The sequence below is a fragment of the Anomaloglossus baeobatrachus genome, chromosome 4 (genome assembly GCF_048569485.1).
Source record: "Anomaloglossus baeobatrachus isolate aAnoBae1 chromosome 4, aAnoBae1.hap1, whole genome shotgun sequence".
In the NCBI taxonomy this organism is placed as follows: domain Eukaryota; kingdom Metazoa; phylum Chordata; class Amphibia; order Anura; family Aromobatidae; genus Anomaloglossus; species Anomaloglossus baeobatrachus.
The window spans coordinates 527,629,396-527,654,801 of NC_134356.1; the positions used below are offsets into that span (position 1 = coordinate 527,629,396).

General features: G+C 46.0%; 1 protein-coding gene across 2 annotated transcripts in view; it reads right to left on the reverse strand.

Annotated features, from left to right (window-relative positions):
* LOC142303986 (cell surface hyaluronidase CEMIP2-like) overlaps positions 1–25,406 on the reverse strand; it is a 135,639-nt gene that overhangs the window by 95,398 nt on the left and 14,835 nt on the right. The window contains exons 1-2 of one of the 2 annotated variants that reach the window (XM_075345916.1): positions 14,818–15,004; positions 10,732–11,051 (exon numbers count right to left, since the gene is read on the reverse strand). In XM_075345916.1, the coding sequence (XP_075202031.1) occupies positions 10,732–10,990 (259 nt within the window). In that variant the 5' untranslated portion in view covers positions 10,991–11,051; positions 14,818–15,004. Of the gene's footprint in view, positions 1–10,731; positions 11,052–14,817; positions 15,005–25,406 lie in introns of those variants that run through there. The other variant, XM_075345917.1, reaches the window with a different exon arrangement.

Consider the following 25,406-nt stretch of genomic DNA (forward strand, 5'->3'; position numbering starts at 1 on the left):
AAGTTATTTTGTACTATTGGCACATTGGATTGACTATAAAAAGACAGTTAAGACTTTTTTATCCAAATGCAAAAACAGTGGTTGATATTGGCTTTTACCATTCAGATCTGCCTCAATTCTAGTTATTGCTCATTAGAAACATTCTCCACCTAAATAACCATTTACAAATGTCTGATAAAAACCCAATCCACTCAGAAAATAAGCTTTCCATCTTTCCATAATCTTATCAATAACTGTAGGTGACCACTTTGTGCCTACAGTGGAGGACAATCAGTGTGGCATGAATGAGGAATAGATTGAGTAAAAAGCAAAAGTGATTAGCAAGAAAAGACTTTAAGTGGCCTAGGAAGTTCTTAAAGCTGACGGTAGAGTAACTGGGGATATATGGAGACACAGCTGTCACTACTGACACATAAGTCATATGTATGTAACACTTGGGTCTCCATCTGTTACTGAATTGGAAGACAAAGTATAGTAAACAGATGGCGGCTAGCAGAGAATTCAGTGACAACATATTGTCTACTTTTACTGAAAATATAGTTCATCTTCAGTGATCCAATGCAAGAATACTAATTCCCCAATATGCTCCTATTGTCTGAACTGCTTCACGTTCATGTAAGGACAGCCACAAGGTACCAAGGATTTGACATTCTGCACAGGGACATTGAGGCCTGGATCCCTCTCAGATATGGTTGATATAGGCAACACATGTTATGTGTCCTAAATGGTCACCAAATACACAGTCGGCCCAGTTATATGGCCGGAGTATGTCTATGTACAAAAGAGAAGCTGTAGTGGCTCACCTGAGGAATGAAATAAAACAAATAAAAATAAATAAAATATAATAAAATCCTTAAACTTTCAGGATTATCCCAGCTCATATAATTTAGCCAAACCAGAAGGCCTCTATGAAGAGTTTCAAGGCTACCAAGCATTGGCTTGGCTGCCTACCGAAATAAATGGGTAGCAGAGGGTACCCTAGGGCAGGATGCCAGCTAGTGCAGGGGTGTCAAACTCATTTTCACCAAGGGCCACATCAGCATTATGGTTGCCTTCCAAGGGCCACTTGTAATTGTAAGGGCTCATGCAGATCTCCATGCAACACGGTACAAGCATGTACTGCTATGCATAAACTGGCCAGAGGCTATACAAGAGATGCCCCTGGGTAGAAGGGCTGAATGAAAGCTGTTCCTGGGTTGTAGGGCTATAGGAGAGCTGTTCCTGGGTACTAGGGCTATAGGAGAGCTGTTCCTGGGTACTAGAGCTACAAAAGAGCTATCCCTGTAGGATAGTAGTACAATTATACAAGAGCTGTCTCTGTTGGGTAGTAGTACTATTAGAGAGCTGTTCTAAATAGTAGTTCTGTGCAACAGCTGTCCCTGGTTAGAAGGGCTATATGACAGCTGTCCCTGGGTAGTAGGACTAAATGAGAGCTTTCCCTGGGTAGTAGAGCTATACAAGAGCTGTTCCTGGGTATTAAGGTTATATGACAGCTGTTCTTGTTGAATAGTAGTACTGTTAGAGAGCTGTTCATGTTGGATAGTAGTACTATAAGAGAACTGGCCCTGGGTAGAAGGGCTATATGACAGCTGTCCCTCGGTAGTAGGGCTATATGACAGCTGTTTCTGAGTAGTAGGGCTATAAGAGAGCTGATCCTGGGTAGAAGGGCTATACAAGAGCTGTCCCTGTGTAGTAGGCCTATACAACAGGAGTCTCTGCGTAGTAAGGCTATATGACAGCTGTCCCTGTTGGATAATAGTACTATTAGAGAGCTGTAACTGGGTAGTAGGGCTATCCTACAGCTGACCCTGGGTACTAGGGCTATATGACAGCTGTTTCTTAGTAGTAGGGCTATAAGAGAGCTGTTCCTGGGTAGAAGGGCTATACAAGGGCTGTCCCTGTGTAGTAGGCCTATACAACAGGAGTCTTTGCGTAGTAGGGCTATACAACAGGTGTCTCTGGGTAGTAGGGCTATATGACAGCTGTCCCTGTTGGATAATAGTACTATTAGAGAGCTGTTACTGGGTAGTAGGGCTATCCTACAGCTGACCCTGGGTAGTAGGGTTATATGACAGCTGTCCCTGGGTAGTAGGAATATGCAACAACTAACCTTGGGTAGTAAAACTATAAGAGAGCTGTAGTAGGGCTATAAAAGAGTTGTCTCTGGGTAGTAGGGCTATACAAGAGCTGTCCATGGGTAGTAGGGCTATATGACAGCTGTCCCTTGGTAGTAGGACTAAATGAGAGCTGTCCCTTGGTTGAAGGGCTATATGACAGATGTCCCTGGGTAGAAGGGCTATATGACAGATGTCCCTAGGTAGTAGGGCTATACAACAGATGTTCCTAGGTAGTAGAGCTATAGAAGAGCTGTTACTGGATAGTAAAGCTATACAAGAGCTGTCTCTGTTGGGTGGTAGTACTATTAGAGAGCTGTTCTAAATAGTAGTTCTGTGCAACAGCTGTCCCTGGGTAGAAGGGCTATATGACAGCTGTCCCTGGGTAGTAGGACTAAATGAGAGCTTTCCCTGGGTGGTAGAGCTATACAAGAGCTGTTCCTTGATATTAAGGTTATATGACAGCTGTTCTTGTTGAATAGTAGTACTGTTAGAGAGCTGTTCATGTTGGATAGTAGTACTATAAGAGAACTGTCCCTGGGTAGAAGGGCTATATGACAGCTGTCCCTCGGTAGTAGGGCTATATGACAGCTGTTTCTGAGTAGTAGGGCTATAAGAGAGCTGATCCTGGGTAGAAGGGCTATACAAGAGCTGTCCCTGTGTAGTAGGCCTATACAACAGGAGTCTCTGCGTAGTAAGGCTATATGACAGCTGTCCCTGTTGGATAATAGTACTATTAGAAAGCTGTTACTGGGTAGTAGGGCTATCCTACAGCTGACCCTGGGTAGTAGGGTTATATGACAGCTGTCCCTGGGTAGTAGGAATATGCAACAACTGACCTTGGGTAGTAAAACTATAAGAGAGCTGTAGTAGGGCTATAAAAGAGCTGTCTCTGGGTAGCAGGGCTATACAAGAGCTGTCCATGGGTAGTAGGGCTATATAAGAGCTGTCCTTGAATAATAGGACTATACTAGAGCTGTCCTGGGGTAGTAGGGTTATACAACAGCTGTTCCTGGGTACTAGGGCTATATGACAGATGTCCCTAAGTAGTAGGGCTATACAAGAGCTGTCCCTGAGTAGTAGGGCTATACGACAGCTGTCCCTGTGTCACGCTCCCCGGCTCCTCGGCCATGCTTCCCGGCTCCCCTGCCACGCATCCCCTGCTCCACAGCCTCCATGCCCCATCACCTGCGGTCCCCCGGCAGCCCGGTCCCCGCTCCCGGCGCCCGTCGGCAACTCTGATCCAGCCCGGCACTCATGCCTCCTGTGCACCGCTCCCTACTCTGGCTTCTGGCACCCGGGCCTCGCGCATGCGCATTAGGGCGCGCGCGTGGTCATTGACCCTCTCTTAAAGGGCCAGTGTCCTCCAACAGGATATTGAAGTATCAGGTACAGGGTATATGGGGGGATCCTTTCCAAGTGGGCGGGGCCTGTTCTTCGTGTTTGCTAAGCTAGGAGTCAGGTCTCTTTGTGTCTTGTGCCATACTTACCTATCTCTCTCGTAGAGTCGCTCCTGCCACGCCAACCGGTCCTGACGATACCCGAACCACGAACGGTGACTGTCTGCCATCCCGTCAGTTCCTACCATCTCCGATCCCTGTGGTGACCCACCATCTCGCTCCGTTGGTTCCGGATTCTGCCTGACGTCATCTCGGCCTCCGAACCTGAGCTCCGTCACCGGGACTACCTTCAAAGACCCCGTGGTCCCAGGGACTTCTTCACTCCACTCCTCTGCACGGACTGTCCTGCTACCTGTAGTGCTCCGGCTACCGGGCACCTTGCCCTCGGTGAGGTGTTCAGCCCAGTGGATCCACCTCCTGGGTCTGCCCGTCCACCTGGTCCTAACACCCTGTTGGATAGAGAACTGTTCCTGGGTAGTAGTTCGTTTATGACATCCCTTTTAAATGACTGCTGACTGTCCCCCCTTGATTTCAAAATCTTTGCTCCTTGTATTAGCGCTGCCCCTTCTACTAAGTACTAGCTGTGTTCGCTCAGATTCCAAGATGGTTCCACCTCTCTATTAAGCGCTGGCTGTGTCAAAGTAAAATGCAGCCATGCAATAGCAGAGGGAATGGTGCCAGCACAGGGGGTGGGTGCCATCTTAGATTTTGAGTTTAAGCGCACACCTTTACACTCCTCTTTGAAGAGAACCTGACAGCAGTATTTTACTAAGTACAGACAGGACCTTATTGGTGCTGTCATACTGATTAAAATGATACCTGAGTTGAAGAAATCCGTTTTGTATATTTTCTTTAATCTGTGTGTGAAGTTTTGTTCTATTCATGTCTTCGTGCATTGGGGCAGAACTGGTGGAAGGGTCTTCAGCTGGGTTGTGTGTCTTTTCTTCATCCTTATTTAAATTTTGCACTGGCGCCGTCCTAGAAGCAGGCGACACTGCGCATGCGCAGGCTACTCAGTGCCATCAGTGCTATTTTACTAAAGTCCACCCTCAGATCAATCTGGTTAAGAGCCACGTGTGGCTAAGACGACGCTAGCACGAAATTTAAATGCTTCTGTGTCTTGACCTGACGGGCCTCATAAAATGATGTGGTGGGTCGGATTTAGCCCATAAGCCTTGAGTTTGACACCCCTGAGCTCAACCTTCTTAATTACATCCTGTCTAGCACCACTTCCATGTGCCCGATTGAACAACAAAATTGGGTGGCAAAGCAGAAGAAATATCAATTAAGCAAGTAGAAGTAGTGCAAGGCAGGGAGTAATTTGAAGGGTCAATGCACGAGCTGGCCATGCCACTGCGTTTGATGCGTCATTTACATAAAGAGTTAATATTGATTTTCTCTTAACTGGAAAATCTGTGTCCAGGAAGGTATGTTTGAGTCAAAGCCAGAAATGAATCCTATAGAAGAGAGAAGAATTAGGATTAGTCCTTTCTTTATATTTACCATTTAAATCCACTTCTGGCTTTGACTTAAAAAACTGCATCAAAAACGTAATGTATAATTCCAGCTTAGGGTACGCTCCCACAGGCCATATCCACAGCACATTTTCCATTGCGGACTTGCAAGGAAAATCCGATGCTTGTTACAAATATGACAGTGGAAGCATTTTAAAAGAAATTCCACTATATCATCCATGCGCTGCCGAGAATATCCGAAGAGTAAACTGACTGGTGTTTTGGATCTGAAATCTACAGCATGCCAATGCAAGGGATAAAATGTGCAGGAGACAGCGGGTATCCCCTACAAAATCTGCAGCTTTTTTTTCCAGCAGGTGGAGGTCTGAGTGGAAAGGTCCTGTGGGAGTATGCCCAAAAATTGCAAACCAAAAACACAATCTGCAAGGAGTTTGTATGTTCTCCCCGTGTTTGTGTGGGTTTCTTCCAGGTACTCCGGTTTCCTCCCACACTCCAAAAACATACAATTAGGGACCTTAGATTGTGAGCCCCAATGGGGACAGTGTTGCCAATGTATGTAAAGTGCTGTGGAATTAATAGCGCTATATAAATGAATAAAATTATTATTCTTATTATTCTTATTATATATAAACTTTCAAGAAAAATCCATATCAAAATCCTTTCACTATTTATTTCCAGTTCTGACGCTGTTTTTGAAGCATTTTTTCCAACCATTGTTACAGCCTTTTTACTACAGTTTCAAGATTGGTGCTGATTCTACAAGGAAATTGCATCAAAGAAGTGACAGATTACTTGTATATTTCTGTAGGGTGTTTTAAACATCTCATTAGAAAAAACTTGGTGTGGTTTTCCCATTAAACTCCATACATAGATTTTTTTATAGGGTACTTAATGGGTTTGTCCACTACTTCTTAAATATTATATTCCCCAGTGTAAAATAAAAATAACACTCATCTCCCAAACTGGCACCGTTCCACCAGTGGGATCTTATATACAGAATTCTAACATGCTGTATATAAGAGCCCAGGCCTCTATGTAGAACATAAAAATGACTTTATAATACACACCTAACAGGCGGTGCAGTACAGACGGGTTAGATGGGTGTCTCCGTTCTCCGTCTGCGGCGCCTCCTCTTTTGGCCATCTTTGTCCTCCTTCTTCTGAAGCCGGGTTGTATGATGCGTCCTACGTCATGCACACGCGCCGGCATTGAGGTCCTGCGCATTTGCACTTTGATCTGCCCTGAAAACAGTGCGCCTGCGCAGGACCTCAATGCCGGCATGCACCCAGGCTTCAGAAAAAGGAGGACAAAGATGGCCGAAAGAGGATGTGCCGCACCCGGAGAATGGAGACACCCATCTGACATTCTGCACCGCACTAACCCTTAGGTGTGTATTATAAAGTCATTTTTATGTTCCACACAGCAGCCTGGGCTCTTATATACAGCATGTTAGAATGCTGTATATAAGAGCCCAGTGGTGGTGGCTGCAACTTATAGTCGCCAAATCTGGTGACAGGTTCCAATTAAGCCACATGAGCCCTGCAGCCAATCAATAGCAGGTAATGGTCTGCTTTACTCCCACTTCCAATGAATCTTGGACATCCAAAGGAAGTGTAAGAGTGGCCACTGACTGGCTGCAGTGCTCACATGGCATAGCGATGTCACAAGAACGTCATGAGACCGGAAGGTGCATATCTGTTAATTTATGTTACACTGGGGAATATAGAATTTAAGAAGGGGTTGTCCAAGTAGTGGTGAACCCCTTTAAAGTGTTTTTTTTATTATGTTTTGGAATCAGTCCACTCTAAAGTGCATGTAAAAATAATCTGTATAAACATAATTTTAAAGGGAATCGATCACCATGTTTTTGTTAATGTAAGGCCAGAGACCCCGATTCCAGTGATGTGTTACTAACTGGGCTGCTTGCTGCAGTTTTCATACTATCACTGTTTTATCTGCTGCAGATCTAGCAGATCTCTGAGTGCTAAGTATAACCCTGCAAACACTACTGATTGGCTGCTTTTTGCGTAAACTGTGCATAGGCAGAAATTTGCTAACCAGTGGTAGAGGCGGGGTTATACAGAATTCATGAACAAGGAGGACTAACTGGCAGCAGGCTATCAGTCCTCTAGTGATAATTCTAGGGAATTGACAGCTGTACATACATAAAAACAAAAACATGTAAAAACATTTTTATGCAGTTTTTTTGTATTCAGCACAAATAGGGTGTGGCCCCCTTCTCAGTGAGCTGGACATTTCATTCTGTGCATCCCTTGAGTGCATTAGGCTATGTGCCCACGGGTGCTCGTACCTGCGGATGTATCCGCAGGTATGAGCGCATGTTTCCCGCAGCTGCCCGCCGGTGTCCGCAGCTATTTTTAGCTGCTAGATTACAGCGGAATAGCTGCGGGAAACATGCGGAGATTCACGCGGATTACCTGTGGACGTCCCAGCCTCTATCTCCATAGGGGAGGTCGGGACATCCACAGGTAATTCCGCATGAATAATTGACATGCAATTATACATGCGGATGCCTACATCCGCAGCATGTTTGTCAGCCGCACTTTCCGCAGCGTGGACACAGCACTCCCCATGTCCCATTGGATAACATGGGGAGTGCCTGTACATGCTAAAACCTGCAGATTTATCTGGAAAATCCAGAAAAATCCGCAGGTTTTCCGCGGCAAAATCCACACAAACAGACTCTCGTGGGCACATAGCCTTACTGTGTGTCCTGTTGGGACCCAGTCATTCTCAGCCCTTAGCCACATTGAGGCCTATTTTAGACCCATGTTAAGGTTTTAATATTAGAGAGTGTAGGTACTATCCCAACTGGGTACACCTTGACGTTTGGTGGGATAGCTTTATGCTTTTTTTTTATCAAAAACAATGTTTACTAAGTACGCTATGTTTATATGCACTATGCTTTTATTTAGTTACAGCAGGGTATGTTTTCACAATTTTTCCCTTGGTTTCTAGCTGTACATACATATCTGCAACTGGGTACTACGGTAGTATTTTCCCAATGACACAAATGTTTACAGTACTGGTATGCTAAATATCACAATATCTAAGGTAATGGAAATGATAACACAGCATTATGTACCAACCAGTGCCCGGCGTCTGTCTCCCTGCCTTTGAACATTTGAGAAAGCTGTGAACGCTGTGCACACAGCCTACTCAAATGTCTGATGGCGAGGAGGAGGAAGCCGGCACTGATTCCCAGGGCCCACAATGTCACGTGGGCCCCGGTAACGCAGATTTAGATGTCGCACCGGAGGTGAGTATAGGCTTATTTATTTTTACAGGGCGAGCAAGAGGATGAGTAGGTGTTGTCTATGAATTGGACAACCCCTTTAAGTTGAATAGTTTTGGTTTCAAAATCTGCTTCAAAATATCAGGTATGAGACACCCTCAAGGTGTGAACAAAACATTATGTACTTATGTATACTACTAGAAGGTGGCCCGATTCTAACGCATCGGGTTGTCTAGAATGTGTATGTTTGTTAGCAGATTGAATAATCTATATATATAATTGCCCTCCACCAGCCTCCGCCTCTCTCCTTCCAGCCTCCCCCAGCATCAGCCTCCGCCAGCATCAGCCTCTCTCCTTCCAGCCTCCCTCAGCATCAGCCTCCCTCTCCCAGCCTTCCCCAGGATCAGCCTCTCTCCTCCCAGCCTCCGTCCTCCCAGCCTTCCCCAGCATCAGCTTTCCCCTCCCAGCCTCCCTCAGCATCAGCCTTCCCCAGCATCAGCCTCTCTCGTCCCAGCCTCAGCCTCTCTCCTTCCAGCCTCCCCCAGCATCAGCCTCTCTCCTTCCAGCCTCCCTCAGCATCAGCCTCCCCTTCCCAGCCTTCCCGAGGATCAGCCTCTCTCCTCCCAGCCTCCTTCCTCCCAGCCTCCCCCTCCCAGCCTCCCTCAGCATCAGCCTTCCCCTCCCAGTCTCCCCCAGCATCAGCCTCCCCAAGCATCAGCCTCCACCAGCATCAGCCTCTTTCCTTCCAGCCTCCCCCAGCATCAGCCTCCCCAAGCATCAGCCTCCACCAGCATCAGCCTCCCTCGTCCCAGCCTCTCCCAGCATCAGCCTCCCCCTCCCAGCCTCCCCCAGCATCAGCCTCTCTCCTCCCAGCATCAGCCTCTCTCATCCCAGCATCAGCCTCTCTCCTCCCAGCATCAGCCTCTCCTCTCTGTCCCCAGCATCAGCCTCTCTCCTCCCAGCCTTCCCCAGCATCAGCCTCTGTCCTCCCAGCCTCCCCCAGCATCAGCCTCTCTTCTTCCAGCCTCCCCCAGCATCAGCCACTCTCCTTGCAGCCTCCCCCAGCATCAGGCTCCCTCTCCAAGCCTTCCCCAGGATCAGCCTCTCTCCTCCCAGCCTCAGCCTCCGCCAGCATCAGCCTCTCTCCTTCCAACCTTCCCCCAGCATCAGCCTCCTTCTCCCAGCCTTCCCCAGGATCAGCCTCTCTCCTCCCAGCCTCCGTCCTCCCAGCCTTCCCCAGCATCAGCTTTCCCCTCCCAGCCTCCCTCAGCATCAGCCTTCCCCAGCATCAGCCTCTCTCCTCCCAGCCTCAGCCTCTCTCCTTCCAGCCTCTCCCAGCATCAGCCTCTCTCCTTCCAGCCTCCCTCAGCATCAGCCTCCGTTTCCCAGCCTTCCCCAGGATCAGCCTCTCTCCTCCCAGCCTCCTTCCTCCCAGCCTCCTTTAGCATCAGCCTTCCCCTCCCAGTCTCCCCCAGCATCAGCCTCCCCCTCCCAGCCTTCCCCAAGATCAGCCTCTCTGCTCCCAGCCTCCTCCAGCACGCCGTGCTCCTCTGCCGACACTCACACACCCGATCGCATCCACTCACACACACCCGATCGCATCCACTCACACACACCCGATCGCATCCACTCACACACACCCGATCGCATCCACTCACACACACAGACACTGACGATATCGCACATACGCGCTCATACTCACAACATCCGGAGATACCACATGCTTCTGGCCATGTGATCCTCCGGCAGGTCCTGAAAGCTCACAGCACAGTATCGCGGCCGAGAAGCAAGCGATATCCCAGGATGTTGTGAGTGTGATGAGTGAGTGTGATGTGTGTGCGTGTGTGTGTGTGTGTGTGTGTGTGAGTGTGTACTCACCTGTGGCTCCGTGTCAGTTGGGGGAATGCGTGCGGGGTGCGGGGCCAGAGCGAGCGTGCATTGCATGAGGGGGGCGGGGCCTGCAGAGAGCCGGGGCGAGAGGCCAATCCGTGTGGGGGGCGGGGCCATGGCGAACCCAGCGGCCAATCAGCTTTGTGTCACCGTAAGGACATGTCACCGTGACACAATGTCACCGTGACACAATTTTGGAGCATGACAGACAGACAGACAGAATAAGGCAATTATATATATAGATCATTTACCCGTACCTTAAATATTGTGATATTTAGCATACCAGTACTGTAAAGGTTTGTGTCACTGGGAGAACATAGCTAGCACCCAGTCGCAGACATGTATGTACAGCTGCCAATTCCCTGAGGGCCTATGCACATCTGGATTTCTCTGACAGTATAAGTGGCCTTAGATGAGCGCTGTTCTTAAGACATTCCCCTTTTCTGCAATGATTCGTACAGTAGACCCAGTGCTTTACTCCTGGGAAGAGTCATGTTACACAAACTCTGACTACTACTCTTTACAGTGTAAACTAAAACCAGGCACTGAGCTCAGTATCTTGCCCCCCCTAGATCACCCAGATCCTGCTTACTAACAGTGTGGGTCTCCTGCTTCACAGATCATCCGGGGCAGCAGCAGCAAAATGAGGAGGATGGCGGCCAATGAAGAGACTGGCGGTGGCTGCAGGGGCACAGTCATTCTTCTTGTCAGGACCTGCACATGGGTCCAGGACTCCTTTGGATGACATGATGTGTCCTTGCACATATCTTGATGCCACGCTGTGCCAGGCTGCGGCTGAAGACATCTGTGGATTGTGTAGGGTAGTCTGTTGTCTTGAAAGGTGCAGCATCTCATAGTGAATCTCCAGTCTATCCCTGCAGCACATGGACTGGCGGAGGCTGAGCGCCCAGCGGGTCTGTAAATGAGATCCATAAGTAAATGATTCATGGTGTACAATACAAGACAGATGAATGTACAGCCGGGTGTACATGATGCATATATGAACCTATGTAGACTAGATAATCAACCTCCATCCCTTGTGCTGACAGCAACTACAAAGCCATCTGGAAGACGGATCAAATAGCACAGCCCTGTAGCCAGCCATAGCGCGGATCATACAAGACACATTAAAGGGTGATATCACACAAAACAGTAATGCAGCTGCCTAACCCCGAGCCCTACTCATCAGGGGGAGGAGAGAAAACTATCTGCATGAAAATTGTCAATGCATTTGTGAAGCCCCGCCCATATATTTACTTATGCAAATCCCTAATTTGGCGGGAAAAGGGGGTGTGGTCTTCAACCCGTAATTTGCGTTACTCCACATTCACACCATTTATCTGGGAAGAAAGATGGTGATGTGAAATTTCGGCTGAAACCTTGATTTCTTCAATTTGTTCCATATTCTCCAATACCCATACTTAAAGGGATTGTCAAATAATATTGATCGACCTGTTAGAGAGGGATAAAGCAGTACTGGATAACCCCAGCGGAATTCATTTAGGACCACAGCAGCGCAGTCAGCGACGTCGGTGCAGCTGTTCCTGGAAAGTGATGGCGTCTACTTGTCGGAGAGGGGGGGCACTTCTGCTCTGATGAATTAGTAAAGGATGCATCTGATGAGCGGTCGTTCAATGGCTGCCGCCGGCATGAGACACAAGCAATCATGTCACTCTCCGTGAACTGCACCTCTGCAGGAGGAGAATGTACACGTTTGTGTTTTATGTGGGGCCCTGAAATTATTAAACTGGGGCTGTCCGGTAGTTGACATCCTCTGAGAGGCCCATTTCACCCATCAGTCTTTTGCCATCAGCCACAATCCGTCGGCTCGACGGATCCATTTTTTTGACGGATCCGTCGCATCAGTCTGTCATCTGTTTCTTCCGTTTTTTGACAGATCCGTTTTTTAAAGGGGGTGGCTCCAAAGCGTTATTGGTTACTGAAGACCAATCACAGCACTGAGAATGACACGTGGGGTGTATTCTACGTTCTATACTGATATTGGTGCATGCTCAGTAAAAAAAACGGAATCCTGCGCCCAAAGGATTCCATTCTACCAAACGACGATGGCGACGGATTCATCGCCGTACATTTTTTCGACGTACACAAAAAACGTTGCTGTGATGTTGTTTCCGTCCAATGGACATACATTTTTCAACGGATTTTTTTAGGCCATCGCAATCCATCGCTAATACAAGTCAATGAGAAAAAAAACAGATCCAGCGGCATCAGTCGCTGGACCAGTTTTTCGGAGTTTGACGGATTGTGACTGATGGCCAAAAAACTGATGTGTGAAAGGTGCCTAAGGGACAGGTCATCAATATCAGGTCAGTGATCAGTTGCTATGTAAACCAAGAATGGTGCTGCTCTGTTCGATGATTAGCAGCCGCTGGAGCAGCTAATCACTGCTGATCGGAGGAGGTGCTGGGTGTCGATCCGCCACTGATATAATATGTTGACCGTCATTAATATCATAACAAAATTGTTTATTAAAATCCAATTGGAATATAGCAAAAGTGCAGTATATGCCAATTGGATTTTAATAAGCAAGTTTTGTAATAAAGGCTTCAAGCTTTTATCCGAGAGTTTGGAGCTGGATTTTTCTTCTATTTATACTGTACAGGCCGCCAGACAGGGTGTTTTTGCGTATGGAGAGGAAGCCCAGGCACAGGTGAGCCGGCTATCTGCCTAGTTGTAACGTATTAGGGCTCATGCACACGTTGCGTACTTACATGCATTTACGCTGTGTATTGCACTGCAGCGTAAATGCATGCGTCCTGCGTCCCCTGCACAATCTATGAACATTGTGCATGACACGTGTGCACGTTGCTTTTATGAACGCAGCGATTTGGGTGCTAAAATTTTGACCCAAATCCGTGCGTTCATAAAAGCAGCATGTCGATTATTTCTGCGTTTTGGATGCAGCTCCCGCTCTGTCTATGATGGGGGCAGCATCCTGAGCGCATTAAATCGACTTTTTTTTATACAAAAAAACTGCATTCTTTTTTCAGTGTTTCTGCAGCGATTTGACGCGCACATGTGCTGTCAAATTGCTGCAGAATATTCAGCAGTTACATGCGCATGAGTCCTTATTGAACCACCCCTTTAACATTTACCACACAAAATAAGGAGCATTTATGCCCCAGGAAAGGAACATCAAAGAGTGCAACTAACTTTTTGTTGCAGAACTTTGGGCAAAATCTCAGCTTTGCAGTGCAAAACCCAAATGGCAAAAACAATTCACATGTCAATTGTTTTTGCCATTTGCGTTTTGAACTGCAAAGCTGAGTTTTTGCCCAAGTTTCTGCCACAAAAAGGCTGCAGTTTGAACTGCATAGTGCGGACAAGAAAACCAAAATCCCATAGACTTTGCTTGAAAAGCAGAACACATCCATTTTGGCATTAAACGCTGCAGTTGAAAAAGCAGCAAAAAAGCAGGTAAAAAGCAACGTGGACACATAGCCTAAAGAGGCTACATCTGACAGTGGTTTTGCTAAGTTCTGTCCCTTTAACACTAGAACTACTGAGGTAGTCATTTTGACTACTTTGCACCATGTATTTCTATATAGGTGTCACGAGTCCAGTAGTTCTAGTGTTAAGGGTCCAATGTATGTGACTGTCCCACAAAATCAGAACTGTTGGTGAACAGATTTATCAAAACTGATGCAAAAGAAAAGGACAGAGACTGACCAATGCAACCAATCAGAATCCATCTCTCATTCTCAAGACACTCTTTGGAAAATGAAAGCTTAAAGGGGTATTCCCATCTTCAAGATTTTATCCCAATATGTAGTAGGTGCAATAATAAGAATATTATCAAATACCTCCAATTAGAAATGTAGTATAGTTCTCCTGATATAGCCATGTCTCTTACCTCATGTGCAGGGCATTGCAGTAGCTTAGGTATCCATGGTTACATCTCATATAGTGACAGTCAGCTGCTTGTGGTCGTAACCATGGATACCTAAGCTGCAATGCCCTGCACATGAGGTAAGAGACATGGTTATATCAGGAGAACTATACTACATTTCTAATTGGAGGTATTTGTTAATATTCTTATTATTACACCTACTACATATTGGAATAGGATCTTGGAGATGGAAATACCCCTTTAAATCTGATTTGTTGCTAGGGGCAACTACTTCACTTTGCTCCAGTTCTGAGACTTGTGATCATTTTTATATTCCACCTTTTAAAGAAGACGGGAACTTTCCATAAGACAGAATTGGAGGAGACGCAGAGCACTCTTCTTTAATATAAATGATACTGGTGTTAGGTTTTCTCATTTGAGTCATGTATTAAGTTTTTGGGACATTTGGAAAAAAAAACCTTTGCTCTACGTCCATTGTGCGGCTTTCAGTAGTTATAGTAGGTGTGGACAGGCTCCTATCTGGAGACGTTAGCTGCCCGGACATTTCTGAAATAAACTTTTAATAAACGTCAAAGACAATAATTCAGATATAAGATTTCTCCTGTGAGACATTTCCCTCAGTTTTGTTTAGATGTCGCAGGGCTCAGACTAATTGGTGGCAATTTTCCCAGAAAAGTCCCCATTCTGCCCGAGCCGTGTCCTTGCATGTATGAGAGAAGCCGGCGGGGCGGGGCTGAGGAGGCCGGCATAACCCTGCGTCCCCGGGCACCCCCCGGACCTCTGCCCCCGGCCTCTGCCCCGGGCCTCTCACCTCCCTCCTCAGGAGCGCCGGGTCCGGCTGGGACTGTCCGCCATCCCTCCTTCTGGGGTCTCCGGCCAGTGTGGAGCCCCTTCCCTCGCCCCTCACTCTGCCGGGAGCTCACACAGGGACGGACGGCTCAGTATGGAGGGCTGGGAGCTCACTGCCTCTCTGCAAGCAGGGAGCAGAGGAAAAGCAAACAGAGATGCTACCTAGACGGACAGCAGAGGTGTGGAGGAGGGGCTGGGACAGCAGGGACCATGGAGAAGTGGCTCCTACAGAGCCAGGGCTGAGTGTGAGGAAGAGACCGTCTTCCTGCCGGTATATGGCGCCCAGGAGGCAAAGAAAAGCAAAAGTGACACTGAGCTTCTGCCTCAGGTATCAGCCCTCAGAGACACCATATATCCTGCCTCATGTATCCTGCCTCATGTATCATCCCACAGAGACACCATGTATAAGCCCATGTATCCTGCCTCATGTATCATCCCACAGAGACACCATGTATCAGCCCATGTATGCTGCCTCATGTATCATACCAGAGAGACACCATGTATCAGCCCATGTATGCTGCCTCATGTATCATCCCACAGAGACACCATGTATCAGCCCATGTATCCTGCCTCATGTATCATCCCACAGAGACACCATGTATCAGCCCATGTATCCTGCCTCATGTATCATACCACAGAGACACCATGTATCAGCCCATGTATGCTGCCTCATGTATCATCCCACAGAGACACCATGTATCAGCCCATGTATGCTGCCTCATGTATCATACCACAGAGACACCATGTATCAGCCCATGTATCCTGCCTCATGTATCATACCACAGAGACACCATGTATCAGCCCATGTATGCTGCCTCATGTATCATCCCACAGAGACACCATGTATCAGCCCATGTATCCTGCCTCATGTATCATCCCACAGAGACACCATGTATCAGCCCATGTATCCTGCCTCATGTATCATACCACAGAGACACCATGTATCCTGCCTCATGTATCCTGCCTCATGTATCATCCCACAGAGACACCATGTATCAGCCCATGTATGCTGCCTCATGTATCATACCACAGAGACACCATATATCCTGCCTCATGTATCCTGCCTCATGTATCATCCCACAGAGACACCATGTATCAGCCCATGTATGCTGCCTCATGTATCATCCCACAGAGACACCATGTATCAGCCCATGTATCCTGCCTCATGTATCATACCACAGAGACACCATGTATCAGCCCATGTATCCTGCCTCATGTATCATACCACAGAGACACCATATATCCTGCCTCATGTATCCTGCCTCATGTATCATCCCACAGAGACACCATGTATCAGCCCATGTATGCTGCCTCATGTATCATCCCACAGAGACACCATGTATCAGCCCATGTATGCTGCCTCATGTATCATACCAGAGAGACACCATGTATCAGCCCATGTATGCTGCCTCATGTATCATCCCACAGAGACACCATGTATCAGCCCATGTATCCTGCCTCATGTATCATCCCACAGAGACACCATGTATCAGCCCATGTATCCTGCCTCATGTATCATACCACAGAGACACCATGTATCAGCCCATGTATGCTGCCTCATGTATCATACCACAGAGACACCATATATCCTGCCTCATGTATCCTGCCTCATGTATCATCCCACAGAGACACCATGTATCAGCCCATGTATGCTGCCTCATGTATCATACCACAGAGACACCATATATCCTGCCTCATGTATCCTGCCTCATGTATCATCCCACAGAGACACCATGTATCAGCCCATGTATGCTGCCTCATGTATCATCCCACAGAGACACCATGTATCAGCCCATGTATCCTGCCTCATGTATCATACCACAGAGACACCATGTATCAGCCCATGTATGCTGCCTCATGTATCATACCACAGAGACACCATGTATCAGCCCATGTATCCTGCCTCATGTATCATACCACAGAGACACCATATATCCTGCCTCATGTATCCTGCCTCATGTATCATCCCACAGAGACACCATGTATCAGCCCATGTATGCTGCCTCATGTATCATCCCACAGAGACACCATGTATCAGCCCATGTATCCTGCCTCAGGTATCAGCCCTCAGAGACACCATGTATCAGCCCATGTATCCTGCCTCAGGTATCAGCTCTCAGAGACACCATGTATCAGCCCATGTATGCTGCCTCATGTATCACACCACAGAGACACCATGTATCAGCCCATGTATCCTGCCTCATGTATCATACCACAGAGACACCATGTATCAGCCCATGTATCCTGCCTCATGTATCATACCACAGAGACACCATGTATCAGCCCATGTATGCTGCCTCATGTATCATACCACAGAGACACCATGTATCAGCCCATGTATCCTGCCTCATGTATCATACCACAGAGACACCATATATCCTGCCTCATGTATCCTGCCTCATGTATCATCCCACAGAGACACCATGTATCAGCCCATGTATGCTGCCTCATGTATCATCCCACAGAGACACCATGTATCAGCCCATGTATGCTGCCTCATGTATCATACCACAGAGACACCATGTATCAGCCCATGTATCCTGCCTCATGTATCATACCACAGAGACACCATATATCCTGCCTCATGTATCCTGCCTCATGTATCATCCCACAGAGACACCATGTATCAGCCCATGTATGCTGCCTCATGTATCATCCCACAGAGACACCATGTATCAGCCCATGTATCCTGCCTCAGGTATCAGCCCTCAGAGACACCATGTATCAGCCCATGTATCCTGCCTCAGGTATCAGCTCTCAGAGACACCATGTATCAGCCCATGTATGCTGCCTCATGTATCACACCACAGAGACACCATGTATCAGCCCATGTATCCTGCCTCATGTATCATACCACAGAGACACCATGTATCAGCCCATGTATCCTGCCTCATGTATCATACCACAGAGACACCATATATCCTGCCTCATGTATCCTGCCTCATGTATCATCCCACAGAGACACCATGTATCAGCCCATGTATGCTGCCTCATGTATCATACCACAGAGACACCATGTAGCAGCCCATGTATCCTGCCTGCCTCATGTATCATCCCACAGAGACACCATGTATCAGCCCATGTATCCTGCCTCAGGTATCAGCCCTCAGAGACACCATGTATCAGCCCATGTATGCTGCCTCATGTATCATACCACAGAGACACCATGTATCAGCCCATGTATCCTGCCTCAGGTATCAGCCCTCAGAGACACCATGTATCAGCCCATGTATCCTGCCTCAGGTATCAGCTCTCAGAGACACCATGTATCAGCCCATGTATGCTGCCTCATGTATCACACCACAGAGACACCATGTATCAGCCCATGTATCCTGCCTCATGTATCATACCACAGAGACACCATGTATCAGCCCATGTATCCTGCCTCATGTATCATACCACAGAGACACCATATATCCTGCCTCATGTATCCTGCCTCATGTATCATCCCACAGAGACACCATGTATCAGCCCATGTATGCTGCCTCATGTATCATACCACAGAGACACCATGTAGCAGCCCATGTATCCTGCCTGCCTCATGTATCATCCCACAGAGACACCATGTATCAGCCCATGTATCCTGCCTCAGGTATCAGCCCTCAGAGACACCATGTATCAGCCCATGTATGCTGCCTCATGTATCATACCACAGAGACACCATGTATCAGCCCATGTATCCTGCCTCAGGTATCTGCCCTCAGAGACACCATGTATCAGCCCATGTATCATCCCACAGAGACACCATGTATCAGCCCATGTATCCTGCCTCATGTATCACACAGAGACACCATATATCAGCCCATGTATGCTGCCTCATGTATCATCCCACAGAGACACCATGTATCAGCCCATGTATCATACCGCAGAGACACCATGTATCAACCCATGTATCATACCGCAGAGACACCATGTATCAACCCATGTATCCTGCCTCATGTATCATCCCACAGAGACACCATGTATCAGCCTAAGTATCATCCCACAGAGACACCATGTATCCGGCTTCTGGTATCAACCCTCAGAGACACCATGTATCAACCCAAGTATCATCCCACAGAGACACCATGTATCTTCCCATGTATCCTGCCTCATGTATCAACCCGCAGAGCCACCATCTAACAGCCCATGTCTCATCCCACAGAGACACGGTCACCGTGTATAAGCCCATGTATCCGCTCATTTATCATCTCACAGAGACACCAAGTATCCTGCCTCAGGTATCAGCCCACAGACACATCATGTATCCTGCCTCAAGTATCAGCCCATGTATCATTCCAAAGGTATCAGCCCACATACACCATGTATCAACCCATGTATGCTGCCTCAAAAATTAGCCATAGCGACATCCTGTATCCGCCCATGTATCATCCCACAGAGACACTATGTATCAGCCCATGTATCCTGCCTCAGATATCAGCCCACAGAGATACCATGTCAGGTCCTGTGTATTCAGCAGTGAGTACAGGGCCTACAGTATATGGCAGCACTTAGAGTACATAAGTACATATGGCGCTACGATACAGACTTAGGTACGACCATGTTCAGACAACGTATGGAAAATCGTCCAATTTTCATTGATAAAAAAAAGATGTCCATATAGCATCCTTTTTTTTAACTAATGCACCTATTAAGTTTAATGGATCAGTGTGACGTGAAAACGGATTCCACATACACTACGATGGTGCCTGTGTTGTCTGTAAACTAACACACAGATCCCACATACAATGGGGGGGTCCCTGTGCTGTCTGTAAGCTAACACATAGATCCCACATACACTGGGGGGGTCCCTGTGCTGTCTGTAAGCTAACACATAGATCCGACATACACTGCGGGGGTCCCTGTGCTGTCTGTAAGCCAACTAATGTACTGGAGAAAACAGGACTCTGTGAAATAAAATAATTTCTTTACTCACCTGTCTCCAGCGCTGCTGTCTTCGGCACTGCTATCACTTGCTTCCAGGCCCGCTCATTATGCTCATGAATATTCACTGCACTGCGGACTGGAAGCAGCAGCATCAGAGACATCAGCATCGGGGACAGCAGTGCTCGGGACAGATGAGTAAAAAGTTCCTATCACAGATAGCAAATGCCATCGAGAGCACAGCTCCACTATATCACTATATCACTTAGGAAAATCTACATACAGTCATATGAAAAAGTTTGTATAGAAAATATACTCCGGCACACTATAGAAAAATGCGAAGAAGAGTCCAATATGATGCTCAAAAAATGTCTTTATTACAAATGTAAATGTTTCCAACGTTTCTACCCGTCAAGGGTTTTCTTCAAGGACTAATATGTAATAACAGGAAAAGAAAAAAATACAATGTCACAACAATACATAATTGTTACACAATAACAGCATGTATTACACACAAATGAAAAAAAGAAAAAGAAACAAGAGAGAATTCATTTTGAAAACGATATACAGGTTATGAGCATTCCATAAAGAATGTACACAAGAATCACCCATGAACTAAATTAAGTAAATTCAAATGAAATAATCCTCCCTACAGGGATCAATTATAATATGTACATACAAAATCCGAGGACCAGAAGTCAAGACATACCTATGATAGATGAGACTAGAGTTCTTAAACGAGCACCAAAAACACGTCAGGTGAATCAACTATTGGTATCCAAAAAGGTACTAGAAGGTGAAACATGAAATGTTAATGTTGTGAATGATCATGAGAAAAAGGGGGGATAATAGGGGTTATGTCAAGGGTATACCTAAAGAGACCAGTGTTGAGATCAAGACATCGGATCATATGAACAAAGAAATGAAAGAAAGACCTCCGCCGTTCTGGGAAGTTAGATAAGAGAGAAAAATTCATCTGTTTACTGTGAGTGTTTCATGTAGAGACCCAAAACATATAAGTTCCCTTGAGGGGCATACCTTACCAATGTGATCGGTGTGTTAGTTCCTTAAGGGTCATGGACAAGATAATTCTAGATGTAAAAGATCATATTCATATTAACGGTAAAAGACATGTAAGAAGCTCAAATGGCACGCATTCCATCAGAGAGAGCATACCTCATGGGTAAGGCCAATGTGTAAAAAAGGGTCCAGGACCACGTTCAAGTCAGATTGACCTATGCAGGTGAGTAGTTAGTACTGTGATATACAAAAAAACGTTATCTATGTTATGTATAAAGGTATCACTGGAAATTGGAACCACTAAGGGTAGAGTAAAGTTATAATACCTATAAACTTGGGAGTGGGTCTCAAATGGTTCTCCAGAAGTTTGAAGAATCAAGATGAACATACAACTAACCTCACCACAGCAAGTGGACCACATAAAAGTTATGCTGTATCAGCCCCAGGTCCAAGGAGGTAAGTATGCTTTATGGTCTAGGAAAACATATGTATAACATGTAAAATGATAGTATAGGTTATAATGTTATTTCCTTCAACAGACCAATGTAAGAGACTCCATCATACCTTATAGAATGATGGTTCATGTAATGCAGGTGAGGCTACCTCAGTTGTGTGGCAAATCTGTAGGATTCATATGTATTCACCATATATGGGAAAGAGACTATAATGTTCACAAAGAGCAAACATGTGAGATCACTAATGTCTAAAGATCAGGAGGTATAAGCAGTGGTAGAAAAAAAATACCTGACCTAATGTTGTCTGTATATAAGTTCTAGGTAAGAGCGGGCCAAAGGCTCTATAAGGAGTAGAGGAAAAGGTTAGGTGAAGAAAAAAAGGCAAAAGTAGTCATAGTGGAGACTAGAAGTTCCGTTACATACCTTAATGCAAAACAACCACGTGTGAGGCGCCAGACGCCATGTGTATGGAGTGCGGGGTATTTATATTAAACCAGGAAGTCAGCGCTTCCAATGAAAGAAGGACCGCACACGTCACACGTCACGCTGGCGTCCGCAGGCGTGATGACGTCATGTGCCGCGCATGCGCAGTGTAGCCGAACGCCGCTGCTGTAGCGTCAGCCCCGCGCATGCGCGGAAGACAAAGCCCACACGCCTGCGTGTGGGGGAAGTGAGCGTGAGCGTGTCTAATGTCTAGACACGCTCACGCTCACTTCCCCCACACGCAGGCGTGTGGGCTTTGTCTTCTGCGCATGCGCGGGGCTGACGCTACAGCAGCGGCGTTCGGCTACACCGCGCATGCGCGGCACATGACGTCATCACGCCTGCGGACGCCAGCGTGACGTGTGACGTGTGCGGTCCTTCTTTCATTGGAAGCGCTGACTTCCTGGTTTAATATAAATACCCCGCACTCCATACACATGGCGTCTGGCGCCTCACACGTGGTTGTTTTGCATTAAGGTATGTAACGGAACTTCTAGTCTCCACTATGACTACTTTTGCCTTTTTTTCTTCACCTAACCTTTTCCTCTACTCCTTATAGAGCCTTTGGCCCGCTCTTACCTAGAACTTATATACAGACAACATTAGGTCAGGTATGTTTTTTCTACCACTGCTTATACCTCCTGATCTTTAGACATTAGTGATCTCACATGTTTGCTCTTTTTGTGAACATTATAGTCTCTTTCCCATATATGGTGAATACATATGAATCCTACAGATTTGCCACACAACTGAGGTAGCCTCACCTGCATTACATGAACCATCATTCTATAAGGTATGATGGAGTCTCTTACATTGGTCTGTTGAAGGAAATAACATTATAACCTATACTATCATTTTACATGTTTTACATATGTTTTCCTAGACCATAAAGCATACTTACCTCCTTGGACCTGGGGCTGATACAGCATAACTTTTATGTGGTCCACTTGCTGTGGTGAGGTTAGTTGTATGTTCATCTTGATTCTTCAAACTTCTGGAGAACCATTTGAGACCCACTCCCAAGTTTATAGGTATTATAACTTTACTCTACCCTTAGTGGTTCCAATTTCCAGTGATACCTTTATACATAACATAGATAACGTTTTTTTTGTATATCACAGTACTAACTACTCACCTGCATAGGTCAATCTGACTTGAACGTGGTCCTGGACCCTTTTTTACACATTGGCCTTACCCATGAGGTATGCTCTCTCTGATGGAATGCGTGCCATTTGAGCTTCTTACATGTCTTTTACCGTTAATATGAATATGATCTTTTACATCTAGAATTATCTTGTCCATGACCCTTAAGGAACTAACACACCGATCACATTGGTAAGGTATGCCCCTCAAGGGAACTTATATGTTTTGGGTCTCTACATGAAACACTCACAGTAAACAGATGAATTTTTCTCTCTTATCTAACTTCCCAGAACGGCGGAGGTCTTTCTTTCATTTCTTTGTTCATATGATCCGATGTCTTGATCTCAACACTGGTCTCTTTAGGTATACCCTTGACATAACCCCTATTATCTCCCCTTTTTCTCATGATCATTCACAACATTAACATTTCATGTTTCACCTTCTAGTACCTTTTTGGATACCAATAGTTGATTCACCTGACGTGTTTTTGGTGCTCGTTTAAGAACTCTAGTCTCATCTATCATAGGTATGTCTTGACTTCTGGTCCTCGGATTTTGTATGTACATATTATAATTGATCCCTGTAGGGAGGATTATTTCATTTGAATTTACTTAATTTAGTTCATGGGTGATTCTTGTGTACATTCTTTATGGAATGCTCATAACCTGTATATCGTTTTCAAAATGAATTCTCTCTTGTTTCTTTTTCTTTTTTTCATTTGTGTGTAATACATGCTGTTATTGTGTAACAATTATGTATTGTTGTGACATTGTATTTTTTTCTTTTCCTGTTATTACATATTAGTCCTTGAAGAAAACCCTTGACGGGTAGAAACGTTGGACACATTTACGTTTGTAATAAAGACATTTTTTGAGCATCATATTGGACTCTTCTTCGCATTTTTCTATAGTGTGCTGGAGTATATTTTCTATATTGACTGCCTTTTCTCCAGAGCACCTACATCTAAGATTGGTTGAGCCAGGTTTTATCCTCTATATGAAAAAGTTTGGGCACCCCTATTAATGTTAACCTTGTTTCTTTATAACAATTTGGGTTTTTGCAACAGCTATTTCAGTTTCATATATCTAATAACTGATGGACTCGGTAATATTTCTGGATTGAAATGAAGTTTATTGTACTAACAGAAAATGTGCAATCCGCATTTAAACAAAATTTGACCGGTGCAAAAGTATGGGCACCTCAACATAAAATTGACATTAATATTTTGTAGATCATCCTTTTGCAAAATTAACAGCGTCTAGTCGCTTCCTGTAGCTTTTAATGAGTTCCTTGATGAAGGTATATTTGACCATTCCTGTTTACAAAACAATTCCAGTTCAGTTAAGTTTGATGGTCGCCAAGCATGGACAGCACGCTTCAAATCATCCCACAGATGTTCAATGATATTCAGGTCTGGGGACTGGGATGGCCATTCCAGAACATTGTAATTGTTCCTCTGCATGAATGCAGTAGATTTGGAGCGGTGTTTTGGATCATTGTGTTGCTGAAATATCCATCCCCTGCGTAACTTCAACTTCGTCACTGATTCTTGCACATTATTGTCAAGAATCTGCTGATACGGAGTTGAAGCCATGCGACCCTCAACTTTAACAAGATTCCCGGTGCCGGCATTGGCCCTACAGCTCCAAAGCATGATGGAACCTCCACCAAATTCTACTGTGGGTAGCAAGTGCTTTTCTTGGAATGCCGTGTTTTTTTGCCTCCATGCATAACGTCTTTTTGTATGACCAAACAACTCAATCTTTGTTTCATCAGTCCACAGGACCTTCTTCCAAAATGTAACTGGCTTGTCCAAATGTGCTTTTGCATACTTCAGGCGACTCTATTTGTGGCGTGCTTACAGAAACGTCTTCTTTCGCATCACTCTCCCATACAGCTTCTCCTTGTGCAACGTGCGCTGTATTGTTGACCGATGCACATTGACACCATCTGCAGCAAGATGATGCTGCAGATCTTTGGAGGTGGTCTGTGGATTGTCCTTGACTGTTCTCACCATTCTTCTTCTCTGCCTTTCTGATATTTTTCTTGGCCTGCCACTTCTGGGCTTAACAAGAACTGTACCTGTGTTCTTCCATTTTATTATTATTATTATTTATTATTATTATAGCACCATTTATTCCATGGCGCTTTACAAGTCAAAGAGGGTATACGTACAACAATGATTAACAGTAGAAAACAGACTGGTATAGGAGGAGAGAGGACCCTGCCCGCGAGGGCTCACAGTCTACAGGGAATGGGTGACGGTACAATAGGTGAGGACAGAGCTGGTTGCGCAGTGGTCTACTTGACTGAGGGCTATTGTAGGTTGTAGGCTTGTTGGAAGAGGTGGGTCTTGAGGTTCTTCTTGAAGTTTTCCACGGTAGGGGAGGGTCTGATGTTCTGAGGTAGAACGTTCCAGAGTATGGGGGATGCACCGGAGAAATCTTGTACGCGATTGTGGGAAGAGGAGATAAGAGAGGAGCAGAGAAGGAGATCTTGTGAGGATCTGAGGTTGCGTGCAGGTAGGTACTGGGAGACTAGGTCACAGATGTAGGGAGGAGACAGGTTGTGCATGGCTTTGTAAGTC